The following is a 23064-nucleotide window of genomic DNA, read 5'->3' on the forward strand; positions in this document are numbered from 1 at the left end:
TGTGTCTGACCTTGGTGAGGGGCGGGGCCGTCAGCGCCCTCAGCTGGCTGCCGCTCCACCAGACGGCGTAGTAGCCGTTAGCTGGACTCATGTCGAACAGACCCTTCCTCTGAGCCGACTCACTGACCACGCCCACCTTCCAGTCCTTGTTCTCCCCCACACACACCTGCACAGGCCACACACACACACACACCTGAGCACGCACAACGTTGTGTGTGTATCTGTTTTCAATTCAAATTCAAAACAACTTTATTAATCCCACAAGGGGCCATTCATTTTGAGCAGCAGGTTGTGGTGGTTTATATATAGAGCCTACATGGCCACAATAAATAGACAGTACAACACACATCAGATAACATGGAGCTTGGAATGGATAATAATATATTAGGGCCGGGCCTTTAACGCGTTAATTACGATTAATTAATTACACAAAAATTAACGCGTTAAAAAAATTAACGCATTTTAATGGTTTGCAGAGCAGAGAAAGTTTGGGAACCACTGGGTTACTGAGTTTTATTAATGTTTACATCAGGCTGAGTTCAACTAATCAGTTTATGCTTCTGTGATTGAAGTAGCCTAGTTAAATACTACAGTAATCATCATAGTGTATTGGAAGGAAAGACCATTTAATCTGTATGTATCAAATATCCATTAATGAATTAATGGATAATTAGCATCCCTAGTCTGTTGGTCTTGGTTAAGTACCACCTTGAATGCTTAAGCTTATGTATTCAGTCATTCAATGGTATACTAAAATCCATGTGAAAAAAAAAAAGCTTCTCACTGTTCTCAGGTCAAATATTTATATGCGATTAAAATGCGATTAATTGCGATTAATTAATTACAAAGCCTCTAATTAATTAGATTTTTTTTTTTAATCGAGTCCCGGCCCTATAATATATATATAGCTACTATATATAAAAAGCTTAAAGAAATAAAGAACAGAATAAAATAAAATAAAAACTCTGAGTCTGAGTGCAGAGGACGAATGATTTAGAGAAGCGATTTGTTTTACACATAGGAAAAAGGAAGAACATAACGGTGCCCTGAAGGCAACAGAGAGGATTCACCCACTAGGACTGGACTGGACTGGGGGGGCTGAAACACTTTCTGCTCTTCGGAGGATTTGCTGGTTGCAAAAGGAACTTAAATCTCTTAGTTTCACTCTGGTTAATCTTAGAGCAGGACTCAACGATACTGGTCAGGCTGTTTCTGTCTTTAACTGAAAGACAATGAAACCGACAAATAAAGGAAAAACACATAACGCTCTCAATAAATGACTGATTGATAAAAACGACAGAGTATAACAGGTCCGACAGAGAAAGAATTTAGTTTCCTGAGAAGACGAATTCTCTGTTGTCCGATCGCTTCACTAGAAAATCTGTCTTCACATCAAATTTGAGGTGGTCGTCAAAAAAGGTCCCCGAGTATTTATCTGATGAGACAATTTCAACTTTTTTGTTACCGTAAAACACCAAATAAAGGCCCGGGCGTTTATTTGCTTAAATCACTTAAATCAACAGGCGTTTATTTGGGACCTGCGTTTATTAACAGTGTGTCCGTGGCGGCAGGCTGTGGTGGAACGATACGTGTTTCTCAAGACATTATACGGGCGGGGCGGACTAGTTCTCTGTCTCGCTGACCTCCGTGGTCCGGGCCCACACAGGTACCAGGAGACCGAGACCCCCGGTCATCCGCCACAAGCTGCAAAACCCCCGCGGACGCCCAATCTCTCCACCCCTCTCCCTCACTTCAGTACCTGTGTTGGCTCGCTCCTCCGTCCATTTTTTTTTGAGGGAATGAAGTATAGCTTATAATAATGCAACGTATAGGCTAAACACGCGTATGAGATCAGAACAGTAAATTGTCTACTTTTAGAAGGAGTAATAAGTCATTTAAATGAGGAGTAGCGAGCCCAGCCGAGCCGAGCCGACACGGTGCAGCCAGGACAGGTGGTGAAGTGCGGATGAGAGGAGTGGACAGACCGGGCAGGAGCAACCAGCCCAGAGGCGTCTCGTCGGTCCTCGGCCGTCTTTAATGTCTCGAGACACTTTCAATCTCCATCCATCCATCCATTTTCGTCCGCTTATCCGGAGTCGGGTCGCGGGGGCAGCAGTCGGAGCAGGGATCCCCAGACTTCCCTCTCCCCGGACACTTCCTCCAGCTCTTCCGGGGGGACCCCAAGGCGTTCCCAGGCCAGCCGAGTGACGTAGTCACTCCAGCGTGTCCTGGGTCTTCCTCTGGTCTCCTCCCAGTGGGACATGCCCTGAACACCTCACGAGGGAGGCGTCCAGGGGGCATCGATACAGGTGCCCGAGCCACCTCAGCTGGCTCCTCTCGATGTGGAGGAGCAGCGGCTCTACTCCGAGCTCCTCCCGGGTGACAGAGCTCCTCACCCTCTCTCTAAGGTAGCGCCCCGCCACCCTGGTGACAGAGCTCCTCACCCTATCTCTAAGGGAGCGCCCCGCCACCCGGGTGACAGAGCTCCAGATCTCTTAAGGGGCGTTCACACCGGAAGCGATAGACGCGAATGGAGCGGCAACTCTACATTGAAAATCAATGTAAATGGCGCAATGACACGCGATTCAGGCGGAGGCGGCGCGAATGGAGCGTCTGGAGCGATGAGACGCGGCGCGAATGAAGCGGCGCGTCTGAAGCGGCGCGAATAAAGTTGAAAATATTGAACTTTTCAGGCGGCATCGCGCCGTGACATCCAATCAGCGACGAGTTCAAGCCGACGACGTCACTTCTCTGTACGGTTGTTTACACTCAGAACAACATGAAGGAGAAGCTGATTGTATTTGAGCTGTGTGTGGGCACCGCTGCCGTCTTCTACACAGAGTGGACAAAAAAAACAACAACAACACACACACACACAGTGAACCCAGACACGACGGTGGGTGGTTTTCCGGTGTTTCTGAGACTTGTACAGCAGTAGTACAGTGCAGCAACGGTGGTGATATGAGCCACGATCGACGTGGAAAGAGAGCAGGTTGAGATCACCGGTTTTCAAATGAACGGGCGGAGCGTCTAGCGCGAATGACGCGATGGACGCGAATGATCCACAATGACCAAGCGGCGCGATGGAAGCGTCTGGCGCGATTATATTCGCGTCTATCACGTCCGGTGTGAACGCCGCTTAAGGGAGCGCCCCGCCACCCTGGTGACAGAGCTCCTCACCCTCTCTCTAAGGGAGCGCCCCGCCACCCTGGTGACAGAGCTCCTCACCCTCTCTCTAAGGGAGCGCCCCGCCACCCTGGTGACAGAGCTCCAGATCTCTAAGGGAGCGCCCCGCCACCCTGGTGACAGAGCTCCTCACCCTCTCTCTAAGGGAGCGCCCCGCCACCCTGGTGACAGAGCTCCTCACCCTATCTCTAAGGGAGCGCCCCGCCACCCTGGTGACAGAGCTCCTCACCCTATCTCTAAGGGAGCGCCCCGCCACCCTGGTGACAGAGCTCCAGATCTCTAAGGGAGCGCCCCGCCACCCTGGTGACAGAGCTCCTCCCCCTATCTCTAAGGGAGCGCCCCGCCACCCTGGTGACAGAGCTCCTCACCCTATCTCTAAGGGAGCGCCCCGCCACCCTGGTGACAGAGCTCCTCACCCTATCTCTAAGGGAGCGCCCCGCCACCCTGGTGACAGAGCTCCTCATCCTCTCTCTAAGGGAGCGCCCCGCCACCCGGGTGACAGAGCTCCAGATCTCTAAGGGAGCGCCCCGCCACCCTGGTGACAGAGCTCCTCACCCTATCTCTAAGGGAGCACCCCGCCACCCTGGTGACAGAGCTCCTCATCCTCTCTCTAAGGGAGCGCCCCGCCACCCGGGTGACAGAGCTCCAGATCTCTAAGGGAGCGCCCCGCCACCCTGGTGACAGAGCTCCTCCCCCTATCTCTAAGGGAGCACCCCGCCACCCTGGTGACAGAGCTCCTCATCCTCTCTCTAAGGGAGCGCCCCGCCACCCGGGTGACAGAGCTCCAGATCTCTAAGGGAGCGCCCCGCCACCCTGGTGACAGAGCTCCTCACCCTCTCTCTAAGGGAGCGCCCCGCCACCCTGGTGACAGAGCTCCTCCCCCTATCTCTAAGGGAGCGCCCCGCCACCCTGGTGACAGAGCTCCTCACCCTCTCTCTAAGGGAGCGCCCCGCCACCCTGGTGACAGAGCTCCTCACCCTATCTCTAAGGGAGCGCCCCGCCACCCGGGTGACAGAGCTCCAGATCTCTAAGGGAGCGCCCCGCCACCCTGGTGACAGAGCTCCTCACCCTCTCTCTAAGGGAGCGCCCCGCCACCCGGGTGACAGAGCTCCAGATCTCTAAGGGAGCGCCCCGCCACCCGGGTGACAGAGCTCCTCACCCTCTCTCTAAGGGAGCGCCCCGCCACCCTGGTGACAGAGCTCCTCCCCCTCTCTCTAAGGGAGCGCCCCGCCACCCGGGTGACAGAGCTCCTCACCCTCTCTCTAAGGGAGCGCCCCGCCACCCTGGTGACAGAGCTCCTCCCCCTATCTCTAAGGGAGCGCCCCGCCACCCTGGTGACAGAGCTCCTCACCCTCTCTCTAAGGGAGCGCCCCGCCACCCTGGTGACAGAGCTCCTCACCCTATCTCTAAGGGAGCGCCCCGCCACCCGGGTGACAGAGCTCCAGATCTCTAAGGGAGCGCCCCGCCACCCTGGTGACAGAGCTCCTCACCCTCTCTCTAAGGGAGCGCCCCGCCACCCTGGTGACAGAGCTCCTCCCCCTATCTCTAAGGGAGCGCCCCGCCACCCTGCGGAGGAAACTCATTTCGGCCGCTTGTATCCGGGATCCAGTTCTTTCGGTCATGACCCAGAGTTCATGACCATAGGTGAGGGTGGGAACGTAGATCGGCCGGTAAATCGAGAGCTTTGCCTTTCGGCTCAGCTCCTTCTTCACCACGACGGACCGATACAACGACTGCATTACTGCGGCCGCTGCACCGATCCGCCTGTCAATCTCACGCTCCGTTCTCCCCTCACTCGTGAACAAGACCCCAAGATACTTAAACTCCTCCACCTGAGGCAGGAACTCTCCCCCGACCTGGAGAGTGCAAGCCACCTTTTTCCGGCTTTCAATCTGTTTAAGGTTATTTGTTTGTATTTAGGGAGACTAGCTATATTTGCATAGAATATTTTTGGCAACCAGAAAAACAATGTTTGACCCGGCGTTTATTTGGGATGGGCGTTTAATATAAAAAATATTTTGCTACACCCGGCGGTTAATTGGGACTCGGCCATTATTTGAAGTTTTACGGTAAGTCTGATGCACTCAGTAGGAATTTCCTTCTTACGTCTAAAATCAATGATGAATGATCATCTGTGTGTGTTTTGTAATGTCTGTGTGTGTGTGTGTGTGTGTGTGTGTGTGTGTGTGTGTGTGTGTGTGTGTGTGTCTGACCTCCCAGTAGTGTGTGTGTGTGTGTGTGTGTGTGTGTGTGTGTGTGTGTGTGTGTGTGTGTGTGTGTGTGTGTGTGTGTGTACCTCCCAGTAGTGTGTGTGTGTGTGTGTGTGTGTGTGTGTGTGTGTGTGTGTGTGTGTGTGTGTGTGTGTGTGTGTACCTCCCAGTAGTGTGTGTGTGTGTGTGTGTGTGTGTGTGTGTGTGTGTGTGTGTGTGTGTGTGTGTGTACCTCCCAGTAGTGCCTCCCTGAGTTGAATCCCTCCTTGGCGCTGACACAGGACCAGACGTCGAAGCGGTGCGAGCTGTTCCTGTAGAACTGCAGCTTCTCTCCTCTCTTCACCTGCTTCCTGTCCTCCGACAGGATGAGGAAGGGATACGCCGTCACCGGGTTCAGCGTCACGTCCTCTACACACACACACACACACACACACACACGCTATAGCATTTAGCTAAGTTTCTTATCAATAAAGGTAGTCCAGGCCATCCAGCTCATTCTGGACCCAAAAATAGAACTAATTGTAACAGAATGTTTTTCACCATACATCATTTCTATGAGGTGTCTAGAACAACATACTAAAAGTCCTAAGAAATCCTAGTTGGAGAAATATGTTTAATTCTCATCATTATTTACTGTATAAAGTCTATGGTGCCGATAAGGTCCCATAGACGAATGGTGGGAGTAAAGGAAGAAAAGAAGCCTATTCGGGTGTATTTTGGGCATACAGTAGGCTATTACATTAGTGTTTTGCTCATTTGCATATTCAAATTCATTTTCAAAGAAACTTGAAATACAAAAAATTTTAACTTTTCATTTCTACTTTCATTGTGTAAAGTTTCATTGTGGTAGGAGTAAAGGAAAAAAACAGCTCCACTGAGGTGTATTGTATTGGCACCATAGACTTTATAGTCCAGGAAAAATAGCGTTTTCCGACAGACTAATTGTAACAGAATGTTTTTCACCATACATCATTTCTATGAGGTGTCTAGAACAACAAACTAAAAGTCCTAAGAAATCCTAGTTGGGGAAATATGTTTAATTCTCATCATTATTTACTGTATAAAGTCTATGATGTCGATAAGGTCCCATAGACGAATGGTAGGAGTAAAGGAAGAAAAGAAGCCTAATCGGTTGTATTTTGGGCATACAGTAGGCTATTACATTAGTGTTTTGCTCATTTGCATATTAAAATTCATTTTCCAAGAAACTTGTAATACAAAAAATGTTACTTTTCATGTCTACTTTCATTGCTTAAAGTTTCATTGTGGTAGGAGTAAAGGAAAAAAAACAGCCCCATTGAGGTGTATTGTATTGGCACCATAGACTTTATAGTCCAGGAAAAATAGCGTTTTACGACAGACTAATAGTAACAGAATGTTTTTCACCAGACATCATTTCTATGAGGTGTCTAGAACAACATACTAAAAGTCCTAAGAAATCCTAGTTGGGGAAATATGTTTAATTTGCATCATTATACCATAGACGAATGGTAGGAGTAAAGGGAGAAAAGAAGCCTATTCGGGTGTATTTTGGGCATACAGTATTAACATTAGTGTTTTGCTCATTTGCATATTAAAATTCATTTTCCAAGAAACTTGTAATACAAAAAAATGTTACTTTTAATGTCTACTTTCATCATGTAAAGTTTCATTGTGGTAGGAGTAAAGGAAAAAAAATAAGCCTATTCGGGTGTATTTTGGGCGTATTTGATTAGTGTATGGCTCATTTGCATATTCAAATTAATTTTCAAAGAAACTTGAAACACAAAAAATGTTACTTTTCATGGATACTTTCATTGTGTAAAGTTTCATTGTGGTAGGAGTAAAGGGAAAAAACAGCCCCATTGGGGTGTATTGTTGTCAGCACCATAGACTTTATACAGTAGATAATGATGAGAATTAAACATATTTCCCCAACTAGGATTTCTTAGGACTTTTAGTATGTTGTTCTGGACACCTCATAGAAATGATGGATGGTGAAAAACCTTCTGTTACTATTAGTCTGTCATAAAAAAAAACTAAGGAGGAAGAAAGGAATTAAAACTTGGACTCTGAGTTGTGAAAAATGAATTTAACGGCGTCAAACTGAGAAGTTACAGGTCAGCGGAAAGAAAGGAACTGAACTGTAACAAAAGTTATTTGTCCGTGTTTGTCGATCATGTGACATTAGAGACATTAGAGTTGTTGTTTTAGAGGGAAATGCAGCCGGGACTACATTCCAGACACGGCTGCTGCTGGGCGGAGGGATTTCAGAAGAGAAAGTAGTTCAGAGTATTTGCTTCATGTGTCGTAAATGTTACGTAATGATTAACTCATAGCGTGGTGAATGTGCAGCTCACAACTTTTCCACCAGAGCGTTGTGGAGTTGTTGGATTGTGTATTTGTTGAGTTTGATGAGGGAATCCCTTTAAAGGGATAGTTCAAAAAGTGGCCCATTGCCATGATCCCTATAGTCATATCAGTAGGCTTGTTACCTTTAATTGTCGGTGCAAGCTGTTTTTAGAGAAATACAGAGACTGCTTGATGAAAAACTGTCCCTGAAGGCAACGTGCATCAGTGGTTTTACATGAATTTCCCTCTACAACAACTCTGTGTGGTAACGTTGTGTTATTATCTCATAGCGTGGTGAATGTGCAGCTCACAACTTGTCCACCAGAGCGTTGTGGAGTTGTTGGATTGTGTATTTGATGAGTTTGATGAGGGAAACCAAGAAATCCCATAATGAGCCTCCGTAGCGTAGCTCTGAGCAGCTCACGGCTCTGCTCCGCCGTTCTAAAAACAGCTTGCACCGACAATTAAAGGTAACGAACCTACTGCTATGACTATAGGGATTATGGTGATGGGCCAGTTTGACTAAATGTTGAACTATCCCTTTAACAACAGTGATGACATCATCACAGCAGTTGATTGACAGAGATGATGAAATAAAAGTCAGACTCACCCATGTACACTCGAGCTTTTTTATGTCCTGTAACAGAAGAAACAGGTTTTTACCACCGTCCCTGAACACATCACCTGTGTTAATAATAATAAGAGACAGAACAGAAACACACCTGAGGCTCCTTTGACCTTCTTCAGGTCTGGAGAGAGACAGGAAACACAGTCAGTCCCTTTCACATTAAAAGCTCAAACAATAGGCGCGTTTCCACTGCAGGAACTTGGGGGTAATTTTACGGGTTCGGCCTCGTTGGTGCTTGTCTCCACTGCAGGAACCTCTTACAGGAACTTTTACGGGGCCGAACAGAGTCCCTGCCTGGCGGTCGGTACTCGGATCGGCCCTGAAGAAGTCCCGGTGGGGCTTGAGATTTAGGCTACTCTGTGCTGATTGGTCAGACTCAAAGCAGGATCATGTGACGCTAACAGTGCGTTCACACCGGACGCGAGTAAAATATTCGCCTCGCTCTACTCGCTCGAGTTTGCCCGCTGGAGTATTTGTTTTTACTCGTGGCATTCGCGTGAATATTTCGCCTGAGTTCAATATTTTGAACTCGAGCGAACGGGCGAATTTCGCGTTTTCGCTTCATTCGCACCGCGCCATTCGCGCCGCCGGCACAAATTTGCGTCCATTCGCGTCTGTACATTGACTTTGTATGTAATCTGGTCGCGCGAAAAATTTGCCTTGCGCCCGCTTTGTGCTCGCGTCACACCGTAAGAGAAAGCCCCAAAATAAGATGCATTTTTACAACCCAACGTTACTAAAAACAGAAAAACGGCCGGAAAAAAGAGAGAATAACTCAGTAAAAGACGAGAGTAGCAGTAGGCCTAGTTATAAAAAAAAAAAAAAAAAAAAAAGGAGTGGTAAATAGCCGATCGCGGGATTACGTGACGATCGAGACGGCATGTTTTTTTTTTAAGAAAGTGTCTATAGCCTACTGACAGAAAAAAACAACAAGAGCAGTAAAAAAAAAAAAAACGCTGTTCGACGGTTCGATTCCCGGCTCCCCCTGTCTGCATGTCGAAGTGTCCTTGGGCAAGACACTGAACCCACACCTGCCCTGTGTGTATGTGTGTGAATGATTATCTCCTAAAAGCCTGTTTACGAACAGCGCTGTATGAATGTGTGTCAAAGGGGGAATGCGACCATTACAGTGTAAAGCGCTTTTTAGGCTGTTTCTCTTTGTCATTAGCATTTCTTGTCTCTGTTTTCATCTGATATCCATAGATACATCTGTCACATCACCATAGCTGGTCATTTTCTATTTTTTGTAACTGAGAATTACCATCGTTGGTATTACATCTGCCACTGTTGCCACTTTCATGTTTTACCTTTATTATTACTTTATTTATTATTATCGATACTATGAATAAATCATGCTGCTATGAGAACTTTGCACTTTGCCTACCTCATACATGTTGTTGTCTAAGTGTTGTCCATTGTCTAACTGTGTCTGTTTATGCCTCATCTTTGTATAATAGCTTGTATTCTGTGTATTTTACTACTTTTATGTTATGTGTAGAGACTACAGATGGAAATTAGCTGGGAGCTAAATCTGGTGCAACCATCTTTTCATTTTTTTCCCCTTTAAATGATTAATGTAACTGCACATTGTCCCATATTCAACTAATAAACTATAAACTAAACTAAACTTTGAGTGGCCCGAGTGACTAGAAAAGCGCTATATAAGTGCAAGTCCATTTACCATTCACCATCCATTCCTGTAGAAGTCCCTACCCCCTCCCTTTACCAGGAACTCCTGCAGTGGAAACGTGGCTATTATGTGTGTATTGTTAGGGGACAGTGATCTCACCTCTCAGAGACCAGTGACTCTTCCTCAGGTTGGCGCTGCTTCCTCTCAGACTCATCATGCTCTCTGCTGCCATGAGGTCACCGGACGAGACTGATGAGACAGGTAGAGACAGACAGGTGAGGACAGACAGGTAGAGACAGACAGGTGAGGACAGACAGGTAGAGACAGACAGGTAGAGACAGACAGGTAGAGACAGACAGGTGAGGACAGACAGGTAGAGACAGACAGGTAGAGACAGACAGGTAGAGACAGACAGGTGAGGACAGACAGGTAGAGACAGACAGGTAGAGACAGACAGGTAGAGACAGACAGGTAGAGACAGACAGGTGAGGACAGACAGGTGAGGACAGACAGGTAGAGACAGACAGGTAGAGACAGACAGGTGAGGACAGACAGGTAGAGACAGACAGGTAGAGACAGACAGGTGAGGACAGACAGGTAGAGACAGACAGGTGAGGACAGACAGGTAGACAGACAGGTAGAGACAGACAAGTAGAGACAGACAGGTAGACAGACAGGTAGAGACAGACAGGTAGACAGACAGGTAGACAGACAGGTAGAGACAGACAGGTAGAGACAGACAGGTGAGGACAGACAGGTAGAGACAGACAGGTGAGGACAGACAGGTAGAGACAGACAGGTGAGGACAGACAGGTAGAGACAGACAGGTGAGGACAGACAGGTAGAGACAGACAGGTGAGGACAGACAGGTAGAGACAGACAGGTAGAGACAGACAGGTAGAGACAGACAGGTAGACAGACAGGTAGAGACAGACAGGTGAGGACAGACAGGTAGAGACAGACAGGTAGAGACAGACAGGTAGACAGACAGGTGAGGACAGACAGGTAGAGACAGACAGGTGAGGACAGACAGGTAGAGACAGACAGGTAGAGACAGACAGGTGAGGACAGACAGGTAGAGACAGACAGGGGAGGACAGACAGGTAGAGACAGACAGGTAGAGACAGACAGGTGAGGACAGACAGGTAGAGACAGACAGGTGAGGACAGACAGGTAGAGACAGACAGGTAGAGACAGACAGGTGAGGACAGACAGGTAGAGACAGACAGGGGAGGACAGACAGGTAGAGACAGACAGGTAGAGACAGACAGGTAGAGACAGACAGGTGAGGACAGACAGGTAGAGACAGACAGGTGAGGACAGACAGGTAGAGACAGACAGGTAGAGACAGACAGGTGAGGACAGACAGGTAGAGACAGACAGGTAGAGACAGACAGGTGAGGACAGACAGGTAGAGACAGACAGGTAGAGACAGACAGGTGAGGACAGACAGGTTAGAGACAGACAGGTAGAGACAGACAGGTAGAGACAGACAGGTGAGGACAGACAGGTAGAGACAGACAGGTAGAGACAGACAGGGGAGGACAGACAGGTAGAGACAGACAGGTAGAGACAGACAGGTGAGGACAGACAGGTAGAGACAGACAGGTAGAGACAGACAGGTGAGGACAGACAGGTTAGAGACAGACAGGTAGAGACAGACAGGTAGAGACAGACAGGTGAGGACAGACAGGTAGAGACAGACAGGTAGAGACAGACAGGTAGAGACAGACAGGTAGAGACAGACAGGTAGAGACAGACAGGTGAGGACAGACAGGTGAGGACAGACAGGTAGAGACAGACAGGTAGAGACAGACAGGTGAGGACAGACAGGTGAGGACAGACAGGTAGAGACAGACAGGTGAGGACAGACAGGTAGAGACAGACAGGTAGAGACAGACAGGTGAGGACAGACAGGTAGACAGACAGGTAGAGACAGACAAGTAGAGACAGACAGGTAGACAGACAGGTAGAGACAGACAGGTAGACAGACAGGTAGAGACAGACAGGTAGAGACAGACAGGTGAGGACAGACAGGTAGAGACAGACAGGTGAGGACAGACAGGTAGAGACAGACAGGTGAGGACAGACAGGTAGAGACAGACAGGTGAGGACAGACAGGTGAGGACAGACAGGTAGAGACAGACAGGTAGAGACAGACAGGTAGAGACAGACAGGTAGAGACAGACAGGTAGAGACAGACAGGTGAGGACAGACAGGTAGAGACAGACAGGTAGAGACAGACAGGTAGAGACAGACAGGTGAGGACAGACAGGTGAGGACAGACAGGTAGAGACAGACAGGTAGAGACAGACAGGTGAGGACAGACAGGTAGAGACAGACAGGTAGAGACAGACAGGTGAGGACAGACAGGTAGACAGACAGGTAGAGACAGACAAGTAGAGACAGACAGGTAGACAGACAGGTAGAGACAGACAGGTAGACAGACAGGTAGACAGACAGGTAGAGACAGACAGGTAGAGACAGACAGGTGAGGACAGACAGGTAGAGACAGACAGGTGAGGACAGACAGGTAGAGACAGACAGGTGAGGACAGACAGGTAGAGACAGACAGGTGAGGACAGACAGGTAGAGACAGACAGGTGAGGACAGACAGGTAGAGACAGACAGGTGAGGACAGACAGGTAGAGACAGACAGGTAGAGACAGACAGGTAGAGACAGACAGGTAGACAGACAGGTAGAGACAGACAGGTGAGGACAGACAGGTAGAGACAGACAGGTAGAGACAGACAGGTAGAGACAGACAGGTAGACAGACAGGTGAGGACAGACAGGTAGAGACAGACAGGTGAGGACAGACAGGTAGAGACAGACAGGTAGAGACAGACAGGTGAGGACAGACAGGTAGAGACAGACAGGGGAGGACAGACAGGTAGAGACAGACAGGTAGAGACAGACAGGTAGAGACAGACAGGTGAGGACAGACAGGTAGAGACAGACAGGTAGAGACAGACAGGTGAGGACAGACAGGTAGAGACAGACAGGGGAGGACAGACAGGTAGAGACAGACAGGTAGAGACAGACAGGTAGAGACAGACAGGTGAGGACAGACAGGTAGAGACAGACAGGTGAGGACAGACAGGTAGAGACAGACAGGTAGAGACAGACAGGTGAGGACAGACAGGTAGAGACAGACAGGTAGAGACAGACAGGTGAGGACAGACAGGTAGAGACAGACAGGTAGAGACAGACAGGTGAGGACAGACAGGTTAGAGACAGACAGGTAGAGACAGACAGGTAGAGACAGACAGGTGAGGACAGACAGGTAGAGACAGACAGGGGAGGACAGACAGGTAGAGACAGACAGGTAGAGACAGACAGGTGAGGACAGACAGGTAGAGACAGACAGGTAGAGACAGACAGGTGAGGACAGACAGGTTAGAGACAGACAGGTAGAGACAGACAGGTAGAGACAGACAGGTGAGGACAGACAGGTAGAGACAGACAGGTGAGGACAGACAGGTAGAGACAGACAGGTGAGGACAGACAGGTAGAGACAGACAGGTAGAGACAGACAGGTGAGGACAGACAGGTAGAGACAGACAGGTGAGGACAGACAGGTAGACAGACAGGTAGAGACAGACAAGTAGAGACAGACAGGTAGACAGACAGGTAGAGACAGACAGGTAGACAGACAGGTAGACAGACAGGTAGAGACAGACAGGTAGAGACAGACAGGTGAGGACAGACAGGTAGAGACAGACAGGTGAGGACAGACAGGTAGAGACAGACAGGTGAGGACAGACAGGTAGAGACAGACAGGTGAGGACAGACAGGTAGAGACAGACAGGTAGAGACAGACAGGTAGAGACAGACAGGTAGACAGACAGGTAGAGACAGACAGGTGAGGACAGACAGGTAGAGACAGACAGGTAGAGACAGACAGGTAGAGACAGACAGGTAGACAGACAGGTGAGGACAGACAGGTAGAGACAGACAGGTGAGGACAGACAGGTAGAGACAGACAGGTAGAGACAGACAGGTGAGGACAGACAGGTAGAGACAGACAGGGGAGGACAGACAGGTAGAGACAGACAGGTAGAGACAGACAGGTAGAGACAGACAGGTGAGGACAGACAGGTAGAGACAGACAGGTAGAGACAGACAGGTGAGGACAGACAGGTAGAGACAGACAGGTAGAGACAGACAGGTGAGGACAGACAGGTAGAGACAGACAGGGGAGGACAGACAGGTAGAGACAGACAGGTAGAGACAGACAGGTAGAGACAGACAGGTGAGGACAGACAGGTAGAGACAGACAGGTGAGGACAGACAGGTAGAGACAGACAGGTAGAGACAGACAGGTGAGGACAGACAGGTAGAAACAGACAGGTAGAGACAGACAGGTGAGGACAGACAGGTAGAGACAGACAGGTAGAGACAGACAGGTGAGGACAGACAGGTTAGAGACAGACAGATAGAGACAGACAGGTAGAGACAGACAGGTGAGGACAGACAGGTAGAGACAGACAGGTAGAGACAGACAGGGGAGGACAGACAGGTAGAGACAGACAGGTAGAGACAGACAGGTAGAGACAGACAGGTAGAGACAGACAGGTGAGGACAGACAGGTTAGAGACAGACAGGTAGAGACAGACAGGTAGAGACAGACAGGTAGAGACAGACAGGTAGAGACAGACAGGGGAGGACAGACAGGTAGAGACAGACAGGTAGAGACAGACAGGTGAGGACAGACAGGTAGAGACAGACAGGTAGAGACAGACAGGTGAGGACAGACAGGTAGAGACAGACAGGTAGAGACAGACAGGTAGAGACAGACAGGTGAGACAGACAGGTAGAGACAGACAGGTAGAGACAGACAGGTGAGGACAGACAGGGGAGGACAGACAGGTAGAGACAGACAGGTGAGGACAGACAGGTGAGGACAGACAGGTGAGGACAGACTGGTAGAGACAGACAGGTAGAGACAGACAGGTGAGACAGACAGGTAGAGACAGACAGGTAGAGACAGACAGGTGAGGACAGACAGGGGAGGACAGACAGGTAGAGACAGACAGGTAGAGACAGACAGGTGAGGACAGACAGGTGAGGACAGACAGGTAGAGACAGACAGGTAGAGACAGACAGGTAGAGACAGACAGGTAGAGACAGACAGGTGAGACAGACAGGTAGAGACAGACAGGTAGAGACAGACAGGTGAGAGACAGACAGGTAGAGACAGACAGGTGAGGACAGACAGGTAGAGACAGACAGGTGAGGACAGACAGGTAGACAGACAGGTAGAGACAGACAAGTAGAGACAGACAGGTAGACAGACAGGTAGACAGACAGGTAGAGACAGACAGGTAGAGACAGACAGGTGAGGACAGACAGGTAGAGACAGACAGGTAGAGACAGACAGGTAGACAGACAGGTAGAGACAGACAGGTAGACAGACAGGTAGAGACAGACAGGTAGAGACAGACAGGTAGAGACAGACAGGTGAGGACAGACAGGTTAGAGACAGACAGGTAGAGACAGACAGGTAGAGACAGACAGGTGAGGACAGACAGGTAGAGACAGACAGGTAGAGACAGACAGGGGAGGACAGACAGGTAGAGACAGACAGGTAGAGACAGACAGGTGAGGACAGACAGGTAGAGACAGACAGGTAGAGACAGACAGGTGAGGACAGACAGGTTAGAGACAGACAGGTAGAGACAGACAGGTAGAGACAGACAGGTGAGGACAGACAGGTAGAGACAGACAGGTGAGGACAGACAGGTAGAGACAGACAGGTGAGGACAGACAGGTAGAGACAGACAGGTAGAGACAGACAGGTGAGGACAGACAGGTAGAGACAGACAGGTGAGGACAGACAGGTAGACAGACAGGTAGAGACAGACAAGTAGAGACAGACAGGTAGACAGACAGGTAGAGACAGACAGGTAGACAGACAGGTAGACAGACAGGTAGAGACAGACAGGTAGAGACAGACAGGTGAGGACAGACAGGTAGAGACAGACAGGTGAGGACAGACAGGTAGAGACAGACAGGTGAGGACAGACAGGTAGAGACAGACAGGTGAGGACAGACAGGTAGAGACAGACAGGTAGAGACAGACAGGTAGAGACAGACAGGTAGACAGACAGGTAGAGACAGACAGGTGAGGACAGACAGGTAGAGACAGACAGGTAGAGACAGACAGGTAGAGACAGACAGGTAGACAGACAGGTGAGGACAGACAGGTAGAGACAGACAGGTGAGGACAGACAGGTAGAGACAGACAGGTAGAGACAGACAGGTGAGGACAGACAGGTAGAGACAGACAGGGGAGGACAGACAGGTAGAGACAGACAGGTAGAGACAGACAGGTAGAGACAGACAGGTGAGGACAGACAGGTAGAGACAGACAGGTAGAGACAGACAGGTGAGGACAGACAGGTAGAGACAGACAGGTAGAGACAGACAGGTGAGGACAGACAGGTAGAGACAGACAGGGGAGGACAGACAGGTAGAGACAGACAGGTAGAGACAGACAGGTAGAGACAGACAGGTGAGGACAGACAGGTAGAGACAGACAGGTGAGGACAGACAGGTAGAGACAGACAGGTAGAGACAGACAGGTGAGGACAGACAGGTAGAGACAGACAGGTAGAGACAGACAGGTGAGGACAGACAGGTAGAGACAGACAGGTAGAGACAGACAGGTGAGGACAGACAGGTTAGAGACAGACAGGTAGAGACAGACAGGTAGAGACAGACAGGTGAGGACAGACAGGTAGAGACAGACAGGTAGAGACAGACAGGGGAGGACAGACAGGTAGAGACAGACAGGTAGAGACAGACAGGTGAGGACAGACAGGTAGAGACAGACAGGTAGAGACAGACAGGTGAGGACAGACAGGTTAGAGACAGACAGGTAGAGACAGACAGGTAGAGACAGACAGGTAGAGACAGACAGGTAGAGACAGACAGGTAGAGACAGACAGGGGAGGACAGACAGGTAGAGACAGACAGGTAGAGACAGACAGGTGAGGACAGACAGGTAGAGACAGACAGGTAGAGACAGACAGGTGAGGACAGACAGGTAGAGACAGACAGGTAGAGACAGACAGGTAGAGACAGACAGGTGAGACAGACAGGTAGAGACAGACAGGTAGAGACAGACAGGTGAGGACAGACAGGGGAGGACAGACAGGTAGAGACAGACAGGTGAGGACAGACAGGTGAGGACAGACAGGTGAGGACAGACTGGTAGAGACAGACAGGTAGAGACAGACAGGTGAGACAGACAGGTAGAGACAGACAGGTAGAGACAGACAGGTGAGGACAGACAGGGGAGGACAGACAGGTAGAGACAGACAGGTAGAGACAGACAGGTGAGGACAGACAGGTGAGGACAGACAGGTAGAGACAGACAGGTAGAGACAGACAGGTAGAGACAGACAGGTAGAGACAGACAGGTGAGACAGACAGGTAGAGACAGACAGGTAGAGACAGACAGGTGAGAGACAGACAGGTAGAGACAGACAGGTAGAGACAGACAGGTGAGGACAGACAGGTAGAGACAGACAGGTGAGGACAGACAGGTAGACAGACAGGTAGAGACAGACAAGTAGAGACAGACAGGTAGACAGACAGGTAGACAGACAGGTAGAGACAGACAGGTAGAGACAGACAGGTGAGGACAGACAGGTAGAGACAGACAGGTAGAGACAGACAGGTAGACAGACAGGTAGAGACAGACAGGTAGACAGACAGGTAGAGACAGACAGGTAGAGACAGACAGGTGAGGACAGACAGGTAGAGACAGACAGGTAGAGACAGACAGGTGAGGACAGACAGGTGAGGACAGACAGGTAGAGACAGACAGGTGAGGACAGACAGGTGAGGACAGACAGGTGAGGACAGACAGGTAGAGACAGACAGGTAGAGACAGACAGGTAGAGACAGACAGGTGAGGACAGACAGGTAGAGACAGACAGGTAGAGACAGACAGGTGAGGACAGACAGGTAGAGACAGGTAGACAGACAGGTAGAGACAGACAGGTAGAGACAGACAGGTGAGGACAGACAGGTAGAGACAGACAGGTAGAGACAGACAGGTAGACAGACAGGTAGAGACAGACAGGTAGACAGACAGGTAGAGACAGACAGGTAGAGACAGACAGGTGAGGACAGACAGGGGAGGACAGACAGGTAGAGACAGACAGGTGAGGACAGACAGGTGAGGACAGACAGGTAGAGACAGACAGGTAGAGACAGACAGGTAGAGACAGACAGGTAGAGACAGACAGGTAGACAGACAGGTAGACAGACAGGTAGAGACAGACAGGTAGAGACAGACAGGTGAGGACAGACAGGTAGAGACAGACAGGTAGAGACAGACAGGTAGACAGACAGGTAGAGACAGACAGGTAGACAGACAGGTAGAGACAGACAGGTAGAGACAGACAGGTGAGGACAGACAGGGGAGGACAGACAGGTAGAGACAGACAGGTGAGGACAGACAGGTGAGGACAGACAGGTGAGGACAGACTGGTAGAGACAGACAGGTAGAGACAGACAGGTGAGGACAGACAGGTTAGAGACAGACAGGTAGAGACAGACAGGTAGAGACAGACAGGTAGAGACAGACAGGTAGAGACAGACAGGTAGAGACAGACAGGGGAGGACAGACAGGTAGAGACAGACAGGTAGAGACAGACAGGTGAGGACAGACAGGTAGAGACAGACAGGTAGAGACAGACAGGTGAGGACAGACAGGTAGAGACAGACAGGTAGAGACAGACAGGTAGAGACAGACAGGTGAGACAGACAGGTAGAGACAGACAGGTAGAGACAGACAGGTGAGGACAGACAGGGGAGGACAGACAGGTAGAGACAGACAGGTGAGGACAGACAGGTGAGGACAGACAGGTGAGGACAGACTGGTAGAGACAGACAGGTAGAGACAGACAGGTGAGACAGACAGGTAGAGACAGACAGGTAGAGACAGACAGGTGAGGACAGACAGGGGAGGACAGACAGGTAGAGACAGACAGGTAGAGACAGACAGGTGAGGACAGACAGGTGAGGACAGACAGGTAGAGACAGACAGGTAGAGACAGACAGGTAGAGACAGACAGGTAGAGACAGACAGGTGAGACAGACAGGTAGAGACAGACAGGTAGAGACAGACAGGTGAGAGACAGACAGGTAGAGACAGACAGGTAGAGACAGACAGGTGAGGACAGACAGGTAGAGACAGACAGGTGAGGACAGACAGGTAGACAGACAGGTAGAGACAGACAAGTAGAGACAGACAGGTAGACAGACAGGTAGACAGACAGGTAGAGACAGACAGGTAGAGACAGACAGGTGAGGACAGACAGGTAGAGACAGACAGGTAGAGACAGACAGGTAGACAGACAGGTAGAGACAGACAGGTAGACAGACAGGTAGAGACAGACAGGTAGAGACAGACAGGTGAGGACAGACAGGTAGAGACAGACAGGTAGAGACAGACAGGTGAGGACAGACAGGTGAGGACAGACAGGTAGAGACAGACAGGTGAGGACAGACAGGTGAGGACAGACAGGTGAGGACAGACAGGTAGAGACAGACAGGTAGAGACAGACAGGTAGAGACAGACAGGTGAGGACAGACAGGTAGAGACAGACAGGTAGAGACAGACAGGTAGAGACAGACAGGTGAGGACAGACAGGTAGAGACAGACAGGTAGAGACAGACAGGTGAGGACAGACAGGTAGAGACAGACAGGGGAGGACAGACAGGTAGAGACAGACAGGTGAGGACAGACAGGTAGAGACAGACAGGGGAGGACAGACAGGTAGAGACAGACAGGTAGACAGACAGGTGAGACAGACAGGTAGAGACAGACAGGTAGAGACAGACAGGTAGAGACAGACAGGTAGAGACAGACAGGTAGAGACAGACAGGTAGAGACAGACAGGTGAGGACAGACAGGTAGAGACAGACAGGTGAGGACAGACAGGTAGAGACAGACAGGTAGAGACAGACAGGTAGAGACAGACAGGTGAGGACAGACAGGTAGAGACAGACAGGTAGAGACAGACAGGTAGAGACAGACAGGTAGACAGACAGGTAGAGACAGACAGGTGAGGACAGACAGGTAGAGACAGACAGGTAGAGACAGACAGGTAGAGACAGACAGGTGAGGACAGACAGGTAGAGACAGACAGGTAGAGACAGACAGGTGAGGACAGACAGGTAGAGACAGACAGGTGAGACAGACAGGTAGAGACAGACAGGTGAGGACAGACAGGTAGAGACAGACAGGTAGAGACAGACAGGTAGAGACAGACAGGTGAGGACAGACAGGTAGAGACAGACAGGTAGAGACAGACAGGTGAGGACAGACAGGTAGAGACAGACAGGTGAGGACAGACAGGTAGAGACAGACAGGTAGAGACAGACAGGTAGAGACAGACAGGTGAGGACAGACAGGTAGAGACAGACAGGTAGAGACAGACAGACAGGTGAGGACAGACAGGTAGAGACAGACAGGTAGAGACAGACAGGTAGAGACAGACAGGTGAGGACAGACAGGTAGAGACAGACAGGTAGAGACAGACAGGTAGAGACAGACAGGTGAGGACAGACAGGTAGAGACAGACAGGTGAGGACAGACAGGTAGAGACAGACAGGTAGAGACAGACAGGTGAGACAGACAGGTAGAGACAGACAGGTGAGGACAGACAGGTAGAGACAGACAGGTGAGGACAGACAGGTAGAGACAGACAGGTAGAGACAGACAGGTGAGGACAGACAGGTAGAGACAGACAGGTGAGGACAGACAGGTAGAGACAGACAGGTAGAGACAGACAGGTAGAGACAGACAGGTGAGGACAGACAGGTAGAGACAGACAGGTGAGGACAGACAGGTAGAGACAGACAGGTGAGGACAGACAGGTAGAGACAGACAGGTAGAGACAGACAGGTAGAGACAGACAGGGGAGGACAGACAGGTAGAGACAGACAGGTGAGACAGGTGAGACAGGTGAGGACAGACAGGTGAGGACAGACAGGTAGAGACAGACAGGTAGAGACAGACAGGTGAGGACAGACAGGTAGAGACAGACAGGTGAGGACAGACAGGTAGAGACAGACAGGTAGAGACAGACAGGGGAGGACAGACAGGTAGAGACAGACAGGTGAAGACAGACAGGTAGAGACAGACAGGTGAGACAGGTGAGACAGGTGAGACAGGTGAGGACAGACAGGTGAGGACAGACAGGTAGAGACAGACAGGTAGAGACAGACAGGTGAGACAGACAGGTAGAGACAGACAGGTAGAGACAGACAGGTGAGACAGGTGAGGACAGACAGGTGAGGACAGACAGGTAGAGACAGACAGGTAGACAGACAGGTAGAGACAGACAGGTAGAGACAGACAGGTAGACAGACAGGTGAGACAGGTGAGACAGGTGAGGACCTACAGGAGCTCCTGGAGCCTCTGGACCGTCCGTCCTCCATCCTGATGTCGTCCATCTTGTCCTTCACCTCCGTCAGAGAGTTCTTCACGTCTCCCATCTCGAAGTGGAGGGAGAAGTCTGAGTCCTCGTCCGCGTCGCTCTGCTCCTCGGCCAGAGGCGCCGCCGCGTCCTCGAAGCTCTGAGGGACCAATCACAACACCTGATGGTTTAAGCCCCGCCCACTGAGGGAACCAACCAGAACACCCCATGGTTTAAGCTCCGCCCACTGAGGGAACCAACCAATCACAACACCCCATGGTTTACAGTGATGGCAAGTAACGAAGAAGGACAATTCCAGGCGAATTCAACTCGGGGGTGTATTTTCCTAACATTTCAGGTCTAACAGAATGAATCTGAAGGTTTTCAGTTTAATGTCTCCTGTTTTGTGGTAGTTATGGTCTGTCCCCGCGTCGCCACGGCAGCAATGAATGGGAGTGGATGTAAGTTCTGCTGTTTAGGCTGTTTCCAGCCCTCAAAGCCGCAATTTTTTTCCACAGACAGCGTCAGATGGAGACTCAAACATGCACCGAGAAGTTTATTTACTTAAACAAGCCGACATGTTTGTAAAACTAGATCTAATTCAAAGTCTCCCAGAGTCTCGCGCGAGACCCAGTTGCCGTGCGCGGTGTGTTCAGGTGCAGTCGGAAAGCTACTGTTTGTGTCATAAACACAGGAATATCAACTCTTTACTTGCTTGAAGCTTGAAGTTAAAAAAACTTCTCAGCGCATGTTTGAGTCTCCATCTGACGCTGTCTGTGGAAAAAAATGTACACTTGAAGCAAGTCAAGAGTTGATATTCCTGTGTTTATGACACAAACGGTAGCTCCCACTGCACCTGAACACACCAGCACTGCAGATCTAGTTTTACAAACATGTCGGCTTGTTGAAGTAAATAAACTTCTGGGTGCATGTTTGAGTCTCCATCTGACGCTGTCTGTGGCTTTGAGGGCTGGAAACAGCCTAAGCAGCAGAACTTACATCCACTCCCATTCATCGTTGCCGTGGCGACGCGGGGACAGACACAACTACCACAAAACAGGAGACAAACTTCTGTTAGACCTAAAATGTTAGGAAAGTACACCCCAGAGTTGAATTCGCCTGGAATTGTCCTTTAAGACTTTATAAAGTCGTGAAAAGACTTTTTAATACTTTTTAAGGGTCTTAATTTTCCCAAAATTGATTTATCACCTTTTAATACTTTTCAAGACCCCGCGGACACCCTGAGGTAACATCAGACTCCACCTGTGGTTGCTAGGTAACATCAGACCAGTGGCCTCTCACCTGCAGGAAGCCGATGTGGTCCTGGCTGACGGCCTGCGCCTCCAGCTCGATCCTCCGGTCCGTCAGCTCGCTAAGCTCCGCCTCCAGACGGCCCGCCAGCCCCTCCCCCCGTGACATCACGGCGTCCAGCTGGCTCTGCATCCGGCCCACCACCTCGGTCCGGATGCGGTCCAGCGAGGCCGACACGTCGTCCAGCAGCTGCTGCACCTCGCCGCGCTCTCGGTCCCCGTAGCTCTGGAACACAGCCGGCCGCGGTCACGTGATCGCACCGTTTACTATGACATCATCACTCATTTAACCCAGCCTCAGAAGAAGAAGGTTGCTATGGTATTAAAA

At 50.1% G+C, this 23064-nt stretch overlaps 1 protein-coding gene across 1 annotated transcript in view; it reads right to left on the minus strand.

Moving 5' to 3' along the window:
- btr30 (bloodthirsty-related gene family, member 30) overlaps positions 1-23064 on the minus strand; it is a 35291-nt gene that overhangs the window by 1453 nt on the left and 10774 nt on the right. The window contains exons 6-12 of the mRNA XM_085783296.1: positions 22729-22962; positions 21412-21586; positions 10145-10234; positions 8450-8476; positions 8338-8364; positions 5629-5804; positions 11-166 (exon numbers count right to left, since the gene is read on the minus strand). Coding sequence (XP_085639422.1) covers positions 11-166; positions 5629-5804; positions 8338-8364; positions 8450-8476; positions 10145-10234; positions 21412-21586; positions 22729-22962 — 885 coding nt within the window. The remainder of the gene's footprint in view (positions 1-10; positions 167-5628; positions 5805-8337; positions 8365-8449; positions 8477-10144; positions 10235-21411; positions 21587-22728; positions 22963-23064) is intronic.

Source organism: Trachurus japonicus, chromosome 8 (assembly GCF_045865225.1).
Source record: "Trachurus japonicus isolate A0001 chromosome 8, Traja_1.0".
Classification (NCBI taxonomy): Eukaryota; Metazoa; Chordata; class Actinopteri; order Carangiformes; family Carangidae; genus Trachurus; species Trachurus japonicus.